This window comes from Gigantopelta aegis, chromosome 9 (genome assembly GCF_016097555.1).
Source record: "Gigantopelta aegis isolate Gae_Host chromosome 9, Gae_host_genome, whole genome shotgun sequence".
NCBI classification, from domain to species: Eukaryota; Metazoa; Mollusca; class Gastropoda; order Neomphalida; family Peltospiridae; genus Gigantopelta; species Gigantopelta aegis.
The window spans coordinates 43628926-43653409 of NC_054707.1; the positions used below are offsets into that span (position 1 = coordinate 43628926).

At 34.8% G+C, this 24484-nt stretch overlaps 1 protein-coding gene across 2 annotated transcripts; it reads left to right on the forward strand.

Moving 5' to 3' along the window:
• Nucleotides 1–466: 466 nt before the first annotated feature.
• On the forward strand, nucleotides 467–23305 carry LOC121380951 (membrane-associated tyrosine- and threonine-specific cdc2-inhibitory kinase-like). 2 transcript variants are annotated; one of them, XM_041509997.1, is made up of 14 exons: nucleotides 467–908; nucleotides 6624–6753; nucleotides 7059–7156; nucleotides 7807–7889; nucleotides 8204–8329; nucleotides 8779–8854; nucleotides 9375–9592; nucleotides 9975–10081; nucleotides 10811–10956; nucleotides 13653–13821; nucleotides 14821–14914; nucleotides 15931–16035; nucleotides 16320–16443; nucleotides 20979–23305. In XM_041509997.1, exons 1-14 carry the CDS (start codon nucleotides 831–833, stop codon nucleotides 21009–21011), a joined length of 1587 nt encoding a protein of 528 aa, XP_041365931.1. In that variant the 5' UTR covers nucleotides 467–830; the 3' UTR covers nucleotides 21012–23305. The 2 variants fall into 2 exon arrangements, with proteins under 2 accessions (XP_041365931.1, XP_041365930.1); XM_041509996.1 differs by having other exon boundaries at nucleotides 470–908; nucleotides 16317–16443.
• The last annotated feature ends 1179 nt before the right edge of the window (nucleotides 23306–24484 follow it).

The following is a 24484-nucleotide window of genomic DNA, read 5'->3' on the forward strand; positions in this document are numbered from 1 at the left end:
AAAGGGAAAACTGACTGTTGAAAGTTGATGTCTACTCGTTTGTCATACAGCAAGATTATTTATTAACACATTCCAAAAGTTCAATGTACAACCACTGCCTCGTTGACATTTGGTGAATAAAATAGCATACCACCGCACTCACCCACCCAATCATAAAAAAACCACGCACTTTAAACATGGTCCCAGTTAGCCTCAAATTATGAGAAATAAAATTATTTGAAAAGCAAAGCAGTAAAAAAACCACACAAAAAAACACACAACCTCTACGGGCCACTAAACTCGAACACAAACGTCTGCTTTACTTATTTAAAACGCTGTGTTTCAACGTTCATTTCATTTCAACTGCATCCTATTTCACGAATGTATTAGGTCCCGGATATAGTGCAATAGTATCTAATTTGCGTACAAACCGCTAAAATGTAACAGTGGTTTTGATTGGATAATCGCATTATTGCATTTTGTTGATTTGTAATTGTTGTTTGTTGTTTGTTTAGTTGACGTAGAAGTTGATATAGTGTAAATCCAGGGTGACATTAGTATTATTACCTCAAACATTAGTTCATCTTTTTGTGCAACTAATTCTTTATAAATTGCAAAAAGGTCTCGTTGTATTTATTTTTCATTAACCAACCAAAAGGCACAATACATAAAAGACAAAAAGACCGCCAAAGTGTCAGTTTGGTTGGACAAGTGCGTTACACTTACAGCTTACATTTTCTTATTTTGTTCTCCGATAACATGATTTGATCTGTCATTTTAATGCATCTAGCAAAATGTCCTTGGTATTTTTACCAAGTGACTCGTTTAAAGGAAATACGTGATTTCTAAAGATGGACGCTTCTTCGTTATCAACACCTCGACCAACACCCCATTTCTTCAAAGATGTGGATACATTTTCCACAAAAAAGGTTTGTTTTATTGATAAATAAAAATAAAATAGCAAAAGAGTTCGACCCGTACCCCAGTATATCAAAGGCTCTAAAGACTAACCCTAATCCTAACCATGCTTAGGGGGTTACGGGTCAAACTCGTGCCAAAAAGGAAATGAATAAAACTCGTGCCAAAAAGGAAATGAATAGTAGGCCTACGGTACCACTGTACCAGGAATATACATTTTAGGACAGACTTTCAACGGAAAGAGTTGACCTGTACCCCTCTATATCAAAGTCTGTAAGACTAAGCCTTGCCTTAAAACTAACCCTAACCATTGAAAGTGGGTACCATCGACATCCCAAACTGTGTTGGAGCCTGGCGATCTCGCCCCGTGTCAATCTCGCCCGGGCGAGTTCGCCAGGACTTATTTTCATCGTTTGGCGAAGTTATCATACATATTAGACTTGCTAGAAGACATATATTATAGTATATATCTACTGTCATTATCAGCATGTTTTTTGTGCCAAAACTACAGGGTTATACCACTATTTTTGTGTTGGGACACGCTGTGGCGAGATCGCCATATTTACTTCTGTGTTGCATGTCTGTTTAGCGAAGTCGCCAGTACATTATAACTCAACAATATTCAAGTTACAAGCAGTTTAATGTTTACTTCATTAAGTAAATACATGTGCAGTAGTCATGTTTTGATTTTCTTGTTGTAAAATGTAATACATCGGTAGTTTACACTTCTGATGATTTCACTTGCAAGCCGGGGCGAGATCGACATACTTCACTGTGTTCACCTAACAACAAAAACACGAATATGATATTTACGGAAATATTATCATATTCCACATTTTCCAGCTACGATACGTGAAACAAAATAGACTGCAATCAATTAACATAAAAGATCAACAATGTGGACGTAAAACAAATCCATTCTAGTAAATAAAAGTGAAACATCCTCCGATAAACAGGAAAGAGTGCGACGTTTCTAACTCAGTAGTACTAGTAACTGCGTTCAGGCACATGCATTTGCAAAAAGTATCGTACCGCATCTGCGATCATCATTTTCTGTTTTTAAGGCCACTACATGAAAAAGTATATATTTCTTAACTATGCACAGTTGACGAACAGTTTGTTTAATGTTTTTTTAAAAGGAAAAAATCAATTTGTCAAGCGTTCTGGTCCAGTCCACGTTTTACCAACACCCAACGCTAACACTTGATGTCAATACTGACACCAGTGAATAGTTTGTAAAATGTAATTTTTTTAATGAATTGATTCTTAATTAACACAATTTATACACTGAAAATTATTTACAATTGTTATAAAATGGATTATGAATACTATTCCCTACAGTAGAAGCACAAAAATGTGGCATACCTTTTGCAAATCAAATATAATAATTGAAAACAATTCTAACATCAGGAGGCTTAAAAATCATACAAATTAAATGATTTAGCTTTGTTCATCTGGCACATGTGAGGTCATGTCACACGCATCGAATGTTAATTTATCTTCCTCCATTTTAAGTTGATTTCTACAAGTCAATATAGGACCCAATATAGGTAATTTTAAGTAATAAACAAAAATGACGTAGTAAAATTAATAGTTTTTGGGGTTTGTAAAGTTTTGTATTTAGATACTTGTTTGAAGTATATTGTTACTGAAAATGTTCTAGACCTGTGAAGAAAAAACCTTACAAATGAATGGCAAGCAGACAAATCGGATGTTAATTGCATGAACAGTGCACAAGAAAACAAAGTGAAAGGAGTTGGAAGCATAACGCAGTTAGGGACATTGACGATACAGGTCGAACTCATGCCCGTTCAACTGCTCCAGAATTTTTAAATTTATTTTTTAAATCGTACAGGTCCAGATTGAAAAAGTTGAAGTGACCAAGTATCCATTCTCATACGGTAATTTTGGCATTGTTACCAGTTTGCCAGGTACTAATCTACATTCGCAAAAGTAGAAGTGACTTGTTCCTTCCCACTCCCAGGATTGTTTTTATTATTAAATCAGGCAAAGTGAACATTTATCAGTACAGTTTGTAACATTTTACCATGTTCCACATTCAAATGAATGTGGCTAAGGATTAACAATATTAGACTGGTCACAGCAAATGATGTGACATGGGTCACAGTACATTCTGGCGCCAAAGTAAAAACACGGACTAATATACAGTGACACAGTGCCAAGTGAGCTATGACACCAAACTAGTCTGGGTCTTGACGTCTGCTGTGTGATTTTTTAAAAATCATATTCGGTCCAAAATATTACTTTTGACTTCTCACTACTAGTCTATTAATAACTCTGCGACTTGAGCCACCTTTCAACAAAGAAAACATTCATTTCACCGGCAACATTAGGGCCTGATTTGTTCACATTGTTCCATCTTAAAAGTCAGGTCATTTCACCTCTACATATATAGTGTTACAGGGTTTTTTTTTTGACTGGCCAATCGGGCCACTCACAGCTACACTTTGACTCGCCCGTACAACTTTTGAATGGCCCGTGACCGAAATTCGTTTTTCAAATGAACTTACTTAAATTGCACTTTAAAAACATGTTATCATATTATACAAACAATAGTAACAACAAAAGAAGGAAACAGAACTTGTTTTAGTTTTATTACAAACTGTTGTAATTAAATTCTAATTATTATGTTGTCACAGGACCCACACAATCAAACATCCAGAATGTTTTACCAAGGTTAGGTCTTTGAATGAATAAGGTGCTTTTATGACCGTATGACGAGGAATTAAAAAAATTGCTACGCTGACAGCAATCTATACAAACGATCAACATCCACTGGAGAAATCAACATACAACACAAGTTGAAGGCATAATTATCATTATTTAATTGGAGCAGGTCAACTTGCCGCAAAACCAACGTGGTTGGTCAACTCGCCAGACACTGTTTAGTCAACTCGTATATTTACCATTTTAAAAATTAATATACCAACATTTTAAGGTAATGTGCATTAAATATTGTTGAATATGCACACCAGTCGGGAGTTCAAAAGTTGCCTGATCATTCCTTTAAGGAAATAAGGGACAAACTCACAAACGTCGTTAAATTAGGGTTGACAGTTCATTGTAATAGAATATTATTTATCCGATGTTAAGATCTCCCCAATATAAAACTATTTAATAAGCGGTGGTAATACTAATAGCGGAGTTTCACTGTAATATTAATAAATAAAATGACACCAATGTTGTAGACATTGATTTTTAATTTTGTCACAATTGCTTACGGACAGTAAAGTTTGGGGCGAGTTGTCCAAACACTCGGGCAAGTTGACCAGCATTTCTATTTAACATTCGCACATGCACAGGCAATGATTGCTGTTGTTGAAATCAATGTGACGAGTTGTTCCAATTGTAATTAAATGGAAAGTAAAGACGGACATGGCCAAGGTGTTCCGATTGAACCTACGAATACATTTACGTGGCCAAGGTTTTCCGAATACGTATACATAATCAAAACCGGCTAAGGCATTCCGAATGGTTTTAGACTGTTCCATATACTGGGGAAGTGGTCGCTATTATGTCTTGTATGGGTTTGGTTACGCAGATATTAATAGGAAACCAGTTGAAAACAATAAATACAAAATAACTTTCTGATCTCTTATGAACATTAATTATTTTCATTTTGATACATAATACAATATGTGGAAATTTTCGGCCACGGGCGATATGCCCGATGCTATTTTGACTCGCGATCGGGCGACCGTAAAGTGCACACCCTGGTGTTAATTAAAACTAGAGTGAAACAACCTAAGAGAAAGGGAAAACTACTCTGGGTGGGGCGGGTGTGTGTGTCTGAAATGACCCAGATTCATTCCCGGGAGAATGGCAGAAATTTAATTAAAAATAGGTGAAAACTGAAATTAACATTTATCAGTATGTGTAGCCCACGTAGAGAGAGCTAAATGTAGACTGACATTCCAACGGTAAATAGGATTTTCTCTTTATGGTCTGACAATTCTGTAATGAAAACACAGAATAATCGCCAATTTAATTAGGTAAGAATTCCCACACTATATATACATGTACAGTGTTCGAGATTACCAGTATCCCGATATCCCGGGGATACCAGAATTTAATTTTGGATACCAAACTTCAATAGCCCAATATCCCACCGATATACCATATATTGTTGTTGTTTCTTTTTAATCCTGCATTTTTATTTTTCGCTGAAACAGTGAAAATCGTAATTTACTGGTGAAGTTAAGTAATTCACAGTGTCATCCAAGTTTGTTGCGATGTTATTTATGAATTTCATGTAAGTCGGATACTAAATTTTCAGGTGGGATACCAGATTTTGAAATGTTAGTATCCAACTGGGATACTGCCCAAAATTTTAAATCTCGAACGCTAATGTATGACTAATGTTCAATACCTTTACATCAGTCCTTTTCAAGTTTGCTAATAACATATATTTTCACATATTAATCACTGATATGTGCACACACTACAGGAAGAAACCTGACAGGATCCCCACTTTTTTTTCAAAGGAAGTGATTAATGTATAAAATATTTGTTACTATAGTATCAGCAAATTCGAGAAAATTATTGATGTTCAGGTATTTAAAGGGACTGTCTTGAATTTGCAGTCATTGTAAGAAGTAAACTGACTATATCAGAGCTCTTGTTTAGAATTCCAGTATGCTTGCACTCATGTGCTAATGTTTACAAGTATCAATTACTATTTAGTTATTTTACATCATAATATATATTTGTGTATACAAAATTATTTGAAGATAAAATAATAATATGGTTTGGGCTACTACAATTTGTACAAACACTGTGTATGTTTAATATTCCAAACTAGAAAATATCTTTAATAATAGTATGTTATTTAGTCATCAAAAAGGCTTTATTGTACAAATTTATGTTACATTGACACCAAATGCATCAATGTATTACGATCCTCTGTACAACTGTTTTTTAGTCACATTATTCATTGTAAAAGTGGGTGATTTCATTTACAGTTTTTCATTTCAATGTGCATGGATTGACTACAGGAAATATGTGATTTCTGCTCATTTTAATTTTACTTTATAGCATGGCTTTTTCAGAAAATTAGGTCTGAATAATAAATTTCAACCAGACTGTCTTTACACTGTAGGAGATATTCTACTAGTATAATGTATAGTTATGATTTTTTGTACATTATAAAGTTTAATCAGAATATATGTCATCATGTTTTGTATCAAGATTTCTATCATTTTATGAGGTAACTTTGATTCTTGACAAAATGTCACGTCTTTCACAGTACCTTTATTGATTAATAATTGATTATTAAATTATATCAACTGTCTATTTATTTTCTCTGCATGTTATTGTAAAACAACATAGTGACATAACAAAATAATTGTTGGGATATAAAATAGAAGTTATAGGAGGGCAGAGTTTATAGGTTGAACTTGCAAAAAAAGTTTCATGTGTCCAAATGATGTCACGTCCATCACACTCTTTAATATGTACATGTATCCAAAAATACAAGTCTAAAAAAAAATTCTTGGGTGAAGTAAACATCTCTAACATGGTTTCTATTAATGCAAAATGTAATTTTTTTATTCATGAACATATTTGCGTATACGGTATGCTTGTTGGCCAATACTGTATATATATATATATATATTGGAAGTGTTTAATTTGTTACGACATGTATTACTGCTTTTTGGGGGACATTATTTTACCTATATCTGATTTTTGTGTGTTTGTTTTTGCAGCAAAGAGGAACACCGCGAGACTCGGCACCACCCCGGCCACCTGTAAAGAGTGCTCCTCCTGTCAGTAGAATTTTCCCACATCGGCCAATACAGAGAGCTCAAGTGGTGTCTTTCAGGAGCTCGGAAAACTGTATCCTTCATTTAGTTAGAATGTCATAAAACATGATCAAATTAAAGTTTACGGAACTCCATTTTGTCAAAACATGCTGTTTCTACTTCTAGTGGTAACAATATATAACCAGAAATAAAGGCATTAAGTAACTAATCGGATCCAAGCAGTTCCACATATAACTATATGCACATATTAACACAAATTTACTGGTGTTCAGGATGTACTAGTTGGAACATTTTAGCATGCATGTACATGTATGTATGTAAGTACTGTATCCAGTGTCCTATAACAAAACATTTGAGCTTTCCTTAAATTTTGAAAAGCCTTTTTGAGCAAGCGATACAATGAGCAAAGTCGAGACCTGTACTTCAATCAGTGTTTTGAGGTGATCAGTAAACTTGGAGCAGGATCATTCGGCGAGGTGAGCTTTAGTCTGATGATCGTTTATTAACAATGCACAGCTCGTACATGTATCAGGGTTTAAGCTGTTGTTGGTCAATTGTCAGTTAAAATTAAATAGACAGTAACTAGTTAATGACATCGGATATCGGTTTTATCCTGTGATGGTAAAAATGGGAAATTCTGCCGAGCGGAATTTCTCATTCGGCCTGAACAGGATAAAGCAGATATCCAACATCATTAACTAGTTGTTATCTTTATCCTGCAGACCATAAAAAATATGGGGGAAAGCTATTATATCTATTATTTCAGCCACATTGTACGATGACCTAGAGGTCAAATGAGCAATTTTTGTATTGTAGCTATGTGTGTGATAAAATGTGGTTAATATATTTCATCATAAATGTGCCAAAAAGCTCATCAAAAATGTGATCCTATTAGATCAACCGCCATTCTGTGTGTTTGGCTACCTGAAAGTTTAATTAGGCTATTGATTTCGGAGAATATTTTGTTTTTAAAATTGATTAATTAATTAATTAGCAACATTTGCTGTCATTTTGAAAATTAGCAACTAGTAATTAATGTTTCAGAAAATTTATGTTGCAGTTCTTAAAACAAAAAAACCCACCATATTATTGGGTAAATAAATGCAAATTTTTATTGTATTTTAAGGTTTTCAAAGTTCGCAGCCGGGAAGATGGCCAGCTATATGCAGTTAAAAAATCACAGGAAAGATTTCGTGGAGAGTCGGACAGGTGGCTGAATTTATACTGTTGCAGTAGTTAGAAAACAAACATCACAGGAGATAAAGAGGAACTTTGGTTTCTTGACCATATGATTTTGCGACAGTTATTTTCTTCCATTATTTTGCAAGCATTGATGTGATTTTAAATCTAAGAATACTTTTACTACTATGGATAACTCATTTTCTTCTTTTTTCTTCAAAGGAAAATGTCAGTTTGTTGGGGTGGGGTTCTGAGTAATGTGTTCAACTTGTTTTATTATTGTATTTTCATATTGAACCATTAGTGTTAAATATAATTATTGATCATATTTTGTTTATTTTTAGGAGACGTAAACTGGAAGAAGTGGCAAAGAATGAAATTTTACCTCGTCATCCAAATTGTGTGCGGCTGTATAAAGCATGGGAGGAACGACAACACCTTTATATTCAAACTGAACTATGCCAGTCATGGTGTGTACAGTCCTAAACCTGTATAGTTTCAATCATATTTCAGAAAAAGGGTTTGTGTGAGTCTTTGAAAACAAAAGAATGTGGTTTTTAAAATATAAAAAGCTGATGTTAATGGAGATTGCACAATTATATTCAGAATTTTATGACCAATTTCCATGTTTAACATCCAATAACTGATGATTAATAAAACAATGTGCTCTAGAGGTGTTGTTAAAGTTGTGTGACTTTCATGACCATTTTATGAATTATGCCAGTAGGTGGCATTCAGAATAAAAATACTTGTGCATGCTAATGTACACCGAAAGTAGCCAATTATTATAAGTTAAACTCCAGAACTGCCATTACACACCTCAGTCGAAGGCTTTTTCTCAGTAATATGTGTCAGCATTGCGATGGTTGTGATAGCATGTGTAAGTCAAAGCTTTAAATGTGGAATGTTTTATTTTCAGTTTGTGTGACCTGGCGTATAGTTACCATGATTTCTCTGAATCGACTCTGTGGAACTATCTGGTGGATTTGTTAATGGTAAGTCATTGTACATCACATTACACTGGAGTGCGGGTGATTTAACTACCACGTGAACCTGAACAAATGTCTTCTATTGATTTTATTGCTTCCTCAGAAATTTATCAAAATTATATTTTGATGTTTTAGTTTAAGCTGTTTTATTTATCATCTCCTATATTCTAAATAATAGATGGTTCTATTTTAAAGGAATAAATTAAATTGTTATCTAAACTAAATTTTGATTTATCAGATCCTTTGAAATCACATTTTCAGCCCTAAAAATTCATGAAGCCAAAAATGTATTTGCAATGGCATATTTATTATCATCTGATATTACTTTATTTTTTGTACCAAATTGTTGTCACAAGATAGTCTAATTTTGAGGACTGCAATTCTGTTTCAAATAGTAACAATCATTGGATTGTTTCATTCAGATGTAAAATTGACTCGGTTCAAACAAATTCTTTTTCCACAATATTATAGAAAAATATACATCATTTCGTTTGAGTTTTATGATAATGATAATTGTTTACTTTAGGCCGTGAAGCACCTTCATGACCATAATCTGGTACACATGGACATCAAGCCCGACAACATCTTCGTGTCTATCGATGGGGTCTGTAAACTTGGAGATTTCGGTCTTGTGTTGGACTTGTCGAAGTCCAGTGATCTGTCTGAAGCCCAGGAAGGAGATCCGAAATACCTTGCTCCAGAGTTGATGCAAGGAAAGTTTGGCAAACCGGCCGATATATTCAGGTATGGGAGATTTTGTACTCCCTCCGTCTATTTTCCCCTATCTTTTTCAACTGCGTGCAACTGGCTACAAGTTGTATTCTGTGCATAAATCTGTTGAGTGTATACATATCAATAATTTTATTTTATTTTTGTTTTTTTAAATATTGCAAGAGTAAATTGAAATGCATATATTAGTTTTGCTGTGCACATCCATGAAATAGCATGCTGAATATTAGTTTAGGTTAACAACTCTCATTTTGAACTATGGCTCCTTACAATAAAGACTTTAAAAAGTAATTTCATATTTGATGTCATTTATGAATGTAAACTTGAACATTGTATTTTAAGCAGGAGTATTGTGCACCGTTCCCTAGTTTAATGATGTACCTTGTTTAAATTTCAGTTTGGGGATGACTATTTTGGAACTGGCCAGTGACCTTGACCTGCCGCGCGGTGGCGAAGGGTGGCACATCCTCCGTAGGGGTCAAATACCAGAGGAATTTCTCAGAAGTACGTCTTTCATAACCTGGGCCCATATTTTCGAAGCCATCTTAGCCTGCGAAATCGTAAAATCATCGTAAGTTATGACGTCACTATGGCGTGTGCTGTAGTGACATCACAACCTACAGCGGTTTTACGATTTCGTAGCGCTAAAATGGCTTCGAAAATATGGGCCCAGGTATCCATTTCACGAACAAAAACTAACATTTCTACCTTGTAGTAGTAAAGGAGACCAAGTGTTATAATTTAGTCAACATAAATATTACGTTTAAGGGGCATTCTCATTATGACTTGTCGCATGCGATTTAATCGTACTATGGGAAAACCTAATTGGGAACAATTTTAGTCTTATACGTTCCGATTTTTGTAAGGCCATCAAGTCTGCAACTAATCACATAATGAGAATGCCCCTTTAGCAAGACGAGGCACTTAATGTTCTTTGTGAATAAAACCGAAAGATTTATCTATAGTTGTGAATATCTTTGTGAATATATGCATTTATTGTTTAATGGTGTTGAAAATTTGTTAGTGAGAATAAGTGGGAAAAATTCCTGTAACACTGTTTTTGACACTTACATTTTATAAATGTATTAAACTTTCAGAATTAATTTGCTTTATTAATTTTTTCTCCATTACACTGTTGAGTAATATTAAAGGTTAAGATACATGTATTGCCAAATACTTGACATTTTAATGATAGCTTATATCATTTTATATCATTGTACTTATAATTTGTAGAAAAGTCATTTGACTTAAAGTACGTAATTCAGCAAATGATGGACCCAGACCCAAGAAGCCGACCGACTGTCGACCAGCTGATGGCGTTTCCGTGTGTGCGCAAAGTCTGGAAACGAAGAGTGCGTGAATACATGATCAAGAATGCTGTGAGTGTATAAAACTGTACAGAGTTACATCGTGCTGAATACTGAGATTTTTGTCAATCATTAAAATGGCAAAGTTAAAATTTTTAAGTGTGGTTTCGTGAAATAAGGGTCAAAGTGAAAACTGAACTGATGGAGGATAATACTTCACAAAAACGTGTGTCTGAGATAACGGAGTTACAGTGATCGGGTTACAGTGCACCACACAGTTTAAAGGTTACCATCAGTATTGCTGTATTGATTTGGAAGTTTTCTTACTCTTGCAGAGACCCCCAAACAGTGCACCACGACTGGTATATCAAAGGCTGTGGTATGTGCCATCCTGTAAGGGGTGTATATAAAAGATACATTGCTGCAAATGGTAAAAATGTAGCAAGTTTTTGTCTAGGACAACAAGTAAAAAAAATACCAAAAGTTTAACATCCAATAGCCGATGATTAATAAATTAATATGCTCTGGTGGTGTCGTTAAACAAAACAAACTTTTTAACTAGAGGAGCATATTTCACTCTATAGTGCACTTTCTCACCCTCATCTTGGCTGGGTTTACTACACTGAACAGTAACATTGATATGTATTGTTTTATTTGACAGATATCTCGTGTCCGATCAACGTTATGGTCTATAGTGCACTTTCTCACCCTCATCTTGTCTGGGTTTACTACACTGGACAGTAACATTGATATGTATTGTGTTATTTGACAGATATCTCAGGTCCGATCAACGTTATGGTCTATAGTGCACTTTCTCACCCTCATCTTGTCTGGGTTTACTACACTGGACAGTAACATTGATATGTATTGTTTTATTTGACAGATATCTCGTGTCCGATCAACGTTATGGTCTATAGTGCACTTTCTCACCCTCATCTTGTCTGGGTTTACTACACTGGACTAACATTGATATGTATTGTTTTATTTGACAGATATCTCGTGTCTGATCAACGTTATGGTCTATAGTGCACTTTCTCACCCTCATCTTGTCTAGGTTTACTACACTGGACAGTAACATTGATATGTATTGTTTTATTTGACAGATATCTCGTGTCCGATCAACGTTATGGTCTATAGTGCACTTTCTCACCCTCATCTTGTCTGGGTTTACTACACTGGACTAACATTGAATTTGATATGTATTGTTTTATTTGACAGATATCTCGTGTCCGATCAACGTTATGGTCTATAGTGCACTTTCTCACCCTCATCTTGTCTGGGTTTACTACACTGGACTAACATTGAATTTGATATGTATTGTTTTATTTGACAGATATCTCGTGTCCGATCAACGTTATGGTCTATAGTGCACTTTCTCACCCTCATCTTGTCTGGGTTTACTACACTGGACTAACATTGATATGTATTGTTTTATTTGACAGATATCTCGTGTCTGATCAACGTTATGGTCTATAGTGCACTTTCTCACCCTCATCTTGTCTGGGTTTACTACACTGGACAGTAACATTGATATATATTGTTTTATTTGACAGATATCTCGTGTCCAATCAACGTTATGGTCTATAGTGCACTTTCTCACCCTCATCTTGTCTGGGTTTACTACACTGGGTAGTAACATTGATATGTATTGTTTTATTTGACAGATATCTCGTGTGTGATCAACGTTATGGTCTATAGTGCACTTTCTCAATTATCTTGTCTGGGTTTACTACACTGGACAGTAACATTGATATGTATTGTTTTATTTGACAGATATGTCGTGTCCGATCAACGTTATGGTCTATAGTGCACTTTCTCACCCTCATCTTGTATGGGTTTACTACACTGGACAGTAACATTGATATGTATTGTTTTATTTGACAGATATCTCGTGTCCGATCAACGTTATGGTCTATAGTGCACTTTCTCACCCTCATCTTGTCTGGGTTTACTACACTGGACTAACATTGATATGTATTGTTTTATTTGACAGATATCTCGTGTCCGATCAACGTTATGGTCTATAGTGCACTTTCTCACCCTCATCTTGTCTGGGTTTACTACACTGGACAGTAACATTGATATGTATTGTTTTATTTGACAGATATCTCGTGTCCAATCAACGTTATGGTCTATAGTGCACTTTCTCACCCTCATCTTGTCTGGGTTTACTACACTGGGTAGTAACATTGATATGTATAGTTTTATTTGACAGATATCTCGTGTGTGATCAACGTTATGGTCTATAGTGCACTTTCTCAATTATCTTGTCTGGGTTTACTACACTGGACAGTAACATTGATATGTATTGTTTTATTTGACAGATATGTCGTGTCCGATCAACGTTATGGTCTATAGTGCACTTTCTCACCCTCATCTTGTTTGGGTTTACTACACTGGACAGTAACATTGATATGTATTGTTTTATTTGACAGATATCTCGTGTCCGATCAACGTTATGGTCTATAGTGCACTTTCTCACCCTCATCTTGTCTGGGTTTACTACACTGGACAGTAACATTGATATGTATTGTTTTATTTGACAGATATCTCGTGTCCGATCAACGTTATGGTCTATAGTGCACTTTCTCACCCTCGTCTTGTCTGGGTTTACTACACTGGACAGTAACATTGATATGTATTGTTTTATTTGACAGATATCTCGTGTCCGATCAACGTTATGGTCTATAGTGCACTTTCTCACCCTCGTCTTGTCTGGGTTTACTACACTGGACAGTAACATTAATATGTATTGTTTTATTTGACAGATATCTCAGGTCCGATCAACGTTATGGTCTATAGTGCACTTTATCACCCTCATCTTGGCTGTATTCCTGTATCCGGTGACGTGCTGGAAAAGACGAAGTGTTTCTCGCATGTGTCTGCCTAGCGACACCAGTCACTCCACAACCTCCGGGGATCACAGTATTTCTGATGGTAGTCTTGTCACTTCATGTATTGTCAGTAAAACTTGCACTCAAATGACATCTTCACAAAGTTGCATCAGATGTAAATAATTAAATTTCAGCTACATTCGTTACGATTTAACGTCGTCCCATTGGTCCAGCCGTAGCACTGCAATTTTGTTCATTTTTCATTGAACGTTAAAAAAAAAGAACCAACGTCATATGAAATATGAACTTTTAGTGTTATTATTAGTATGTTTCAAATGTAATTATAAGTAACAATCCAAAAAGTGGTAAAAAAAACCCACAAATCTACAAGACTGCAATCTACAAGTCACCTCTTTCGATTTGCTGTCACATTCAATATTTCACTAACAAATAGTTGGCCACCAGTAATTTTTTACCCATTCATGACATCAGTATACCTACCGATGTAACTTTATTCAAGTTGTAAAGTGTAAACAAAACTAATAGTAGTAATACTAATAGTAGTACAGTGAAAGCATAATATGCAAAACGATATCCAGTCTTTTATTAGTTTTAAAGGTTGCATGTCACCATTTACATTTGTAAAACTTTAAATATGTAAGTTATTAATTTAATTTATAAAATATCACATAAATTGCAAAAAACACACAAAAAAACAACAATTTAGGAACACAATATCATGAAATAGATAAATTAACAAAGTACCTACACTGAACAATTACTCATAACTTAGGTCGTTTTAATGGAAACAATTATTTAAAAATTTTAATAGGTAACTTTATTCGAAACTGATGAAAATTATTTACATATATTTTTCTATGCAAACCATAAAGTATGCCCAATGAACCTATCTGTTGTGTAAATTGACAAGTTGATTAAACATGAATTTTTCACCATGACCAGTGAGTTATCAAATCAACTAGCCCTATGGCAAGTGAATTTTATAAAATTCGTGAACCCCTGCAGTATATAGGGATTAGGTGGGCATATCAGTTAAAATATAATTGTATTTTTATTATTTTAACTTTTGTTTCCCTACCAGATGATTGCTTTGACGATGATGTCAGTATCACAAATAATTCTGTTGGAGTTCCACTGGATACGTCCTCGTCTTCTGACGATTTTGCCATACCATTGTAAGTATACTGGTATATCCAAATCCATCTCATAACAATGGTGAATGCAGTTAACTAGTAGTTCCATTATTTTGCATAAGTGAACTAAGTTGATTTGTCTGTAAAAATTAGATTTTTATAAAACAGCAGTAAAATAGTACTGCAAGGTTGAAAATTGGCAGGTGCCATAATCAGACACGACAACAGACTTTTACAAAGATTGGTCACTGGGCGACTTACTTTTAGTAAAATGTATCTTTTCAATATAAATTACATTCAATAATGAAAATGCTTGAAGCAATTTATTGAGGCTAGTGAACTTTGGTAATGTCCAGTAACAATTTGTTTTAACTGGCCTCTGATGACTTGTCATAATGTTTAAGTGTGGATTCAACAAAGACTGGAGTTTTAAATGTGTGACAGTGGAGTACAAACTGCATGGATCCGTTCAGATTTTACTAGAAAGATTGATAACTAGGTCTAGATGTTGGATGTAACAATGACTGGTGTCAGGCAGTAGCAAGAGGCCCTGCTTCTAACACTACGACCAATAGGCGGTAGCAAGAGGCACTGCTTCTAACACTACGACCAATAGGCGGTAGCAAGAGGCCCTGCTTCTAACACTACGACCAATAGGCGGTAGCAAGAGGCCCTGCTTCTAACACTACGACCAATAGGCGGCAGCAAGAGGCCCTGCTTCTAACACTACGACCAATAGGCAGCAGCAAGAGGCCCTGCTTCTAACACTTGGATTTGGTTTCACGGCTCAAACATCGAGTGCCACTATGGTACTAACTAAACAACCGTTAACTCCAACCAGGACCCAAACGCCCGTGTTAAATACTGGCAAATAATGTTCATACATGTTTATATATTTTGCCGTCAGTGAGGAGCTTTACTGATGGCAGTAATTTGTATCCAGTGGCACAAAAGTGCCTTGGGTGATGCCCCTGACCGACAGCAGTTTATATTTCACCGACGGTAATTGCTGCCGCTACGTTAAAGCCCTGTGGTTGACATGAAGGTTTTATTTTCAGCAAACCTCCACCAAGACGAGCCTTCACGACTCCTATTATAAGAAAACGGCCACCAAATTTGCCACTTCCCATGAGTTCGTCGCCCGTTCTACCAGGAATCAACCTGTAAGTAATAGGTTTTTACCTGCCGTAATATTGGTTTCTCATCGCATCAGGTTACTGTGGGGCTGTTTAACATTGTTGTTGTATATGAAGGTCATCAAGATTACAAAAGTATTTTTAGTTCTATAAATTATTATCAGTGACAAGGATGTGTCAACCTCTTCTTTTTTTTGTCTTGGATTTTGTGTCGTCATAGATATTCAAACGTGTGTTAATCAGCTGTGTATGACCTTTTAATTGCATTGCAGGTTTTAACTATATGAATTTAATTTGTTTGATTTTAGTAGAAAATGTAGTCCGGAACCCATACTTGACAGCAGTATCGATAGTCTGACCGATCACTCTCCGAGTCAGATTATCTTCACAGACGACGAAGCTAAGAACAACATTGAACCGAAAAATCTACTTGGGGTACGATAGTTCGTTATATTCTGTTGTTGTAGCCAGTTTTTGTACATTTTTCGTACACATCATACTTCATCATCAGTTCTGTTGTAAACTACTAGCAACTCATTTTGTCATTAGAATGATTAAAATGTCTTTAAAATGTGAAGTTAAAAAACCCCAAACAAAAAACCCCCAAATAACTACATAATATATTGATCAAAGCTTGGAATATACTATATTGCTAGAAATATAGGGCTAAATTAACGAAGCCTGTTTTTTTTTAAATGCAGGTATTTAAGCATTGTAAACGTGTGTAGCTACATTGTTTAAACAATATTTATTTCACAAAAGAAATGGATTGGCAAACAGGCCATTGGCCTATATTAAAGCCGCACGCCCTAGTTCCATCCAGCGAAAATAAATTATAATTTGGTTAATCTACAAATCTGTAACACACTTAGATCACATTTTTATCAAATGGAGTGAAAAAGCAGGTTTTATATCGATAAATACCATGGGAATCCCCATGTCCCAATTGCTTGAAATAATTTTGAAAGTTAGTATTCTGATGTCACCGGTAGATGTCGCTCGAAGCACAACAATGCCTACGTCACAACAAATTTCACAGAGTGCGCACAGACTTGGGGTGCGTTCCTTTCACCTCTCCTGGACATGTTCCAACTGTTCTGTCCTGGTTGTATCCCCTCTCCAGATATCGTATGACTTAGCAAAATTATTGGTTTTAAGGGTTTGTAACATTTTGTATTGAGATACTTACTTGTCTGAACTTTATTGTTACTGAAAATGTTCACAAACTGTGAAGAAAAATCTCACAAATGAACAACAAGCAAACGACAACAAATCGGATGTTGATTGCGCGAACCGTGCACGAGAAAACGAACCGAACCAAAATGATAACGGTCACGTGGTATACCAACGTCTGTGACATTGAAATGGGAATATCCCCTCTAAAAATAGATTAGAAATACGAAAAATCCATTTTGTGGTATTACAAACACCAGGATTACCAAAAAACACTTCAGATGAATGGAAATGTATATTCTAAATAATAAACGGTAAGTAAAGTGCAATTTTATTTGTGAAAAAATGGGTTTAATAGCGAAAAACAATGGCGTAATGGTTAACAACTAGGGCGTGTCCCTTTAATGCCTATCCACGCATACTTTGTTACATACAATTTATAATCTACACATATATCAGTTGATATGTTCTTCAGAGAATTAGAAACAATTACATAATTTGCACTCAAACATAAAAACAAGTCTTAAAAGACCATTAAATTAATATACTTGTCCATGCGTACACATACCCACGTACATAAATATACCAGATTTCCTAAGGTTAACTTACATCAGTGATTCTCGCCCACTGCCCACAGTACAGCAGCCAAACTTCCAAGTGACAATGTGATATAGGATAAATGGTTTTAAAAAGTTAAAACGTGAAGCGTTTGACAATTCGAAAAAGTTATGAATAGATTCTGCTATTCGTAAATTAAGGTCCAGAGGGTAATCATTATTACCATATAGCACTGTATGGAGATCAAAACCACCATTATAAAAATACATTGTTGTACAAATGTAATGTATCTTCATATGGGTGCCCACAACTACAAATGGAATTATCATAAATATGTCTTGTATATCTAGGAGCATTGAGGTCACTGCATTCTAAACGAAGTCTACAATGAATTATTTTATTTAAGCGTGATCCGAATTCTAAAAATGTCTTAGTTAACCCATTTATCAGCGGGGATATACAATTTTTAAATTTTCAAAAAGATTCTATTTGTCTTATATTTTCATCAATATTATTCCACTCACGAACTACTAAGGGTAAAAACGATTTCCTGTATAATTCTGTTCTAGCTTGAATATATTGCAATTGGTCAGCATTACGGACTGAGTGATTTTCAGAAACTGTTGGGTACCAACGATGATAAATACTGTGGAGTTATGCCGTTAACCATTTTATAAAAGATACATATTTTATGAAATACACTATGTTGGTGTAAAGGACTGAATCCAGTTTCGCTATAAATTTGTTCATGGCTTGTTCCCCTAACAGCACCACATATTGTAAGGAGGGCGTCCAACTGAAGTGTTTCTAATATATTTGCTTGGGCTTCTATACAATTATCCCAAGTAGTCAAACACTGGCAAAATAACAGATTTATATAATGTTTCCAGTGTTTTCCTTTTTAGACGATACTTTAAACTACGAGACAATTTATCATTGGGCTAACTTTATAAACAAGCTGTTCTATGTAGCAATGCCACTGGCCGTCCATTTGGAATGTAAGACCAAGATGTTTATGATTGTTTACATCAGTTATTTTTGAATCCCCTAAGAATATATCTGGTTGGATCTGTGTGTGGATCTTTCTAGAAAATGTGATTGATTCTGTTTTTTCTGGTGAAAATTTAACCTGCCACTTCTCTGCCCAGCTTAATAACAAACTAAGATCTGAATTTATTGTACGACACCCCACTTGATAACCATCTAAAACTGGCATAGAAAGAAGTGTCGTCTGCAAATAATTTAATATCACTCTCAATATTCTCCACTATATCATTTATATAAACTAGAAATAAAAGTGGCCCTAGCACTGATCCCTGAGGCACTCCTGCCAAAATAGGCTTATTATCAGATTTAAACCCACTGATCACAGTCTTCTGCATTTGTTTTCCTAAGTAATTTTCAAACCACAGTAAAAGTCTTCCACTAATTCCCTTAGTCTGTAATTTATATAATAATCCTTTATGTCACACACGATCGAAAGCCTTACTAATATCATAGAATACCGCTTTGACTTCTTTGCCCTCATCCAATGTTTGTAAAATAAAATTATAAAGATCAGTCAATTGATACAATGTACAATCACCAGACCTAAATCCAGATTGCAAATTAGATATTATATTGTGTTGTCCAAGAAGAAATTGGATACATATTTTAAGACGCACGTTTCGAATATTTTTGATAAACAACTGGTGAGAGCCACTGGTCTGTAACTATTACACAAGTGAATGCTGCCTTTCTTGTGGATTGGAATTATAAACCATTGTTTCTAAACATCAGGAAAAATGGAATACATTAAAGACATGTTAAACAATTTTGTAAGTGGTTTGATTAAATGTTTTCCGAACATTTTAATAATTCTATTACCAATCATATCTGGACCGTTAGCTTTTCTTACATCTAATGACTTCAATATATCATTTGACTCTTCTTTTATTGAAATATCACTCAATTTATTAATGGCTTTATATTTATCTGGTACATCTTTATCCGGATTTTCAACTCTAGCTTGAGTAATAAAATAATCATTCAATATATTCACAATATCTTCCCCCTCTTCATAAACAATTGCACCACATTCGATTGATGGGAGTGTGTAGCTACATGCATGTAAGTTGTAAACAGGCTTTGTAAATTCAGCCCATAATCTTAAAAAGGGCTTAAATATCATATCAGGGGTAATGGAATGTTATACGGTGTCACCCATGCAGTTTTATGTTTCATAATAATCATATTTCAATAGTCTAGCTCATTGTCAACAACAAATGACGAAATATGCCCAAAAGTATAAAAATTCCATTTGCATGTCAGTCGATGGTGTACAACGGTGTCCAGTAGTTTTAAAACGCATATTCTGGTTGCTTGTTGTTTTAACTTTAAATCTTGACCCGAAACCACCAAGGGATTATGTGGTGAACTGTTGAATTAAAATCTTTAGAAGTTGAAAACATAGGATCACCAGAATTTTAGCTTTGATAACAGCTTGTAACATTCCATTGAACGCAATTTCCATTTGTCCATAATCTATATGCATATACGTATATGTAATACATAACGTAATTGGTCAGTCACTTTCTATGCAAATAGATTGAGTAGATTCCATTTATGTTTCTCCATACATGAGTGTGTCTGTGTATGTGATCACTATGGATTGTGTGCGTGTGTGTATCTGTGTGTATGTGTATATCTGTGTGTGTGTGTGTGTGTGTGTGTGTGTGTTCTATGTGTGTGTGTGTGTGTGTGTGTGTGGTCAAGCCTGTAATCAGCGGTCACCTGCCTTAAGCGGCCACTTTTTCTTCCTAAATGATTTATAATATAAATGCACCTGTAATAAGCGGTCACCTGTCTAGCGCGGCCATTGGCCACTTAAATCGGATCCCAAATTGCTAAAATACCTGTATTAAGCGGCCACAGTAAATGTTTACCGTTATATAAATATAAAAGGGATATTTTAACAACAGCGATATGGTGCAGCAAAGAACCGATCTTCACTTTGACAACTTTCAATTTGTGCCTTATGTTTGATGTGATTTTCACAGATTCTGATTGTATTCCTTGTCTAAAGTCTGCATTTAATTTGGCTGTTTTTGTCACATACGTATACAGTTTGAACGGTCATTGGCTTGTGTGTTGCTATGATCATGTAAAGAGCCCATAGTGTTTTCTTTCTTGTAATATTATATTGTAGAAATATTGTTTTAATATTTTTATTTAACTGAATGTTGTTCACTTTTTTTCAGATGTTTGATGCGGCCAGTGATGAAGAAGATTAGTTGTGATTTCGCTCGTCCTGCATTTATTGTGATGAAGTCAATCATAGTGCTTACGAATCATTCCGCAGGAAAACCCAACATGGTGGTGTTACTTCAGCAGAATACTCGAAATAACACACTTAGTGCTCTTCTCTAGTTTGTTCCACACAAACATCATTCCTGATTTTTGTCTTCTCAACTGACATCTTCTATTACAATGAGGGTTTTTTTGGTATTTTATTTACCCATGAAACATGGGAGTAAACACATGCTATTGGAAAATAATGCATATATATTCTATATTTTTTAATACGATTAAAGAATACTGTAAAATGGCATGTTCATTATTGAAGTCAAAAGTTGATGTGTTCCAGGTATGATGTCATGTATGGTGAATTGTAATATTGAATGCTCAAAAACTGGAAACAGATACCCAGAGTGTTTGACTGTATAAAGACAAAAACTAATACTGAGAATGATTAAATCATACGAACCAATCATAATTTCATCAACGGTATGTACGCTAGCAATGAATGAGTATTGATAACAATAAGAAAACCCCCATTATCTCTCAGATTAGCCACTTAATACAATATTGTTTTGCAATAAGCAGCATTTTAGGTGTTAGGTTGGTGTTTTTATCCTCTTCTTTTTTCGGTGGAGGGGGTTAATAATTAATAGTAACAGTTGAACTTGTAATACAAGGCCCCATTTACAAAGCGATCCTAGCACTAGGATCACCTTAAGTGCATAAGGTAGATGAAACTGTTATCCCCTAAAATTAATTGCTTCAGTTTTCAAGTATATTTTTGTATGTATGTGTGTGTATGTGCTTAACTTGGGTATCCAGTTTGTGTGGACATGGATTCGAATTTGTATCTATGCAATTATCTTCTCACTGCCATACCACTGTGTGTTCACTGAAATGTGGTGCTAGATGAAAACAATTGAAATTACTGTTGTCACATGACAAAACCTCACTTTTGCATTTAATGCTTTTGTCAATAGTTGATTGTATGTATGAAAGCGCACAACACTGTTTATTGTTAATATTTGTTACAGTTACTTAGATGAACAATGATGTGAAGGAAAAGCTGATGTTTATAGACTTTGTTACTCATTATCAGCTAATTTAATTTCAACAATGTAAAACAATAAGTATTGAATGTAATAAAATATGTTTATGAAATGTACTTTGTGACTAGTATCTTAAGATATGTTCTAGTATCATTTGGAAAAGAACCATGGTTTTCACCCTTATTTTTGCATGATAAAACCTATATCTTAAGCTGTAACCTTTTTGTTTTTCATATATTGGTGCTGGGCAGTCAGTTGGATGGTTATTTTTTTGACATACAAATTACTTTGAGTAGTTGGTCATTTGAGCGGTGTATAATATGTTAACTTGAGATAAAAAGAAAGTGAAAAGTGCTAAGAATCTGTACATATACTGTGTAAATGTGTTTGGAGAAAATGGACATTTCAGGGTTTTATTTTACAACGGTTTTGAGTAGATCATTGGGTGGCTTCAGTCAAGTCGTGAGACTACGGAGCTGAGCTCTCATTTAATGTTTACATAAGTTCTTTCAAAAATTTAAAATGTGTTTTCACAAAATTTTGTGAAAATACATTTTAAAATTGATTTAAAAGATTGAATAATGGAAAACCAATTTAATGTTGATTTATAATTGGTTCAGTTTTTATGTTAGTAATTTGAGTAGAAAAGATCTTATTAAAAAATCTATAATGTCTGAGGGGGGAAATGTTCCCTTTTATGATAGGGTATGTGCTTTAATCTATTGAACTGCTTCAATAATATTTCTGTTATTTGTCATTTAAAACATTTTTTGGTTAATATTTCTTAAAATTAACAGTGATTACAATATATAAATAAAAAAAGTTGTTTCTCCAAAGGTTCTCATCAGTTTAATAATTTTTCTTTATTAACAATATATATCTTCCTTCTGTTTTTTTTTCATTTCTTTCTGGAACTATTCATTTTAAATTTCTCGCATGGAATTATCAGAATAGTAATGGATTGCTCCTCTACTAATTCTAAATCAAGAGACCTGTATTTATAGACAAGTTTGAATCTGTTCAGTTTTCAAGGTTTTCTTACATTTTTCAGTTTTAATAGATTTGCATTCAGTGGTCAAACTTTAAAATAACAAAATACTGTGGAAAAAATGTGATGCTGCTGGTTGGTGTTATTCACACTTTAAATACTTTGCGATAAGAATGATGTTTAATAAATAACATGACACCTTTATTAATTTTGTACTTGTTTAAATAAACTGAAAAAGTAATTAACACTACACAGTTTTGTTTGTCATATTTTATGCTAGTTTCCGTTATTAGGAGCCAGTGCTTCACAACTGGTGTAACAAAGGCCATGGTATGCACTATCCTGTCTGTGGGATGGTGCATATAAAAGATACCTTGCTGCTAATTGAAGAGTAGCCCATGAAGTGGCAACAGCGGGTTTCCTCTCTATATTTGTGTGGTTCTTAACCCTATGTCTGACACCATATAACCGTAAATGAAATGTGTTGAGTGTGTCATTAAAACATTTCCTTACTTCTTCCATTATAAGATTTGCTTTCCACGATGTTAATTGTGATACGGACAGCAAGCAACGCTAACATTTGAAAACCTGATTTCTTGGTGTGGTTAAATATAGTTTAACTTGAAGCACGTTGACTAGTATAGTGCACTGGCTGAATGCAGACTAGTTACACATGATAATGTGGACAGAATATCATTCACAGCCTGAACCATTACTCCAAAGCCAATTGGATAAGATTTTTAAAGCCAGGAAAATTGACATAAGTGACTAAAACTTGCTCATTCTTGTCATTTCAGCCATACTTGTCTGTCCTTAACCTTTCTGGCAACAATGGTGTCAACTTTTGCATTTAGTTCGATGAAAATGTCTCATATTTAGCTCCATTAGTCACCTTTTTTTTTTTTAAGTCCTGCGTTTATGAAACTTAGTTTATTGTTTTAATTTTAAGTGTATTGAGATGAATATCTGCATGCAACTGTCGGCAACATAAAAGAAATATATGATGGGAGAAACTTAATTGCACAGAATTCTTGTTTTAAGTATACATGTTACAAGCATGGTACACGTTTGATAACCAGTGGGACCATACATTCAAACCCAATTTTCTTGAATGTAGCACTACTGCATACTGGCCGTCAGACCGTGTCATCACCGCGAAGCAGCCAATCTGATGTCCAATTGATATCTCATTAGTGAGATGGTTATGTGATACTAGATATCTGACGTGTTCCTCCAACTGACCATCCTCGGCGTCGTGGTTAGGCAAGATTTTTAATCCAGATACCGACTCTAAACCCTGAGTGAGTGCTCCGCAAGGCTCAATAGATGGGTGTAAACCACTTGCACCGACCAGTGATCCATAAGTGGTTCAACAAAGGCCATGGTTTGTGCTATCCTGCCTGTGAGAAGCGCAAATAAAAGATCCCTT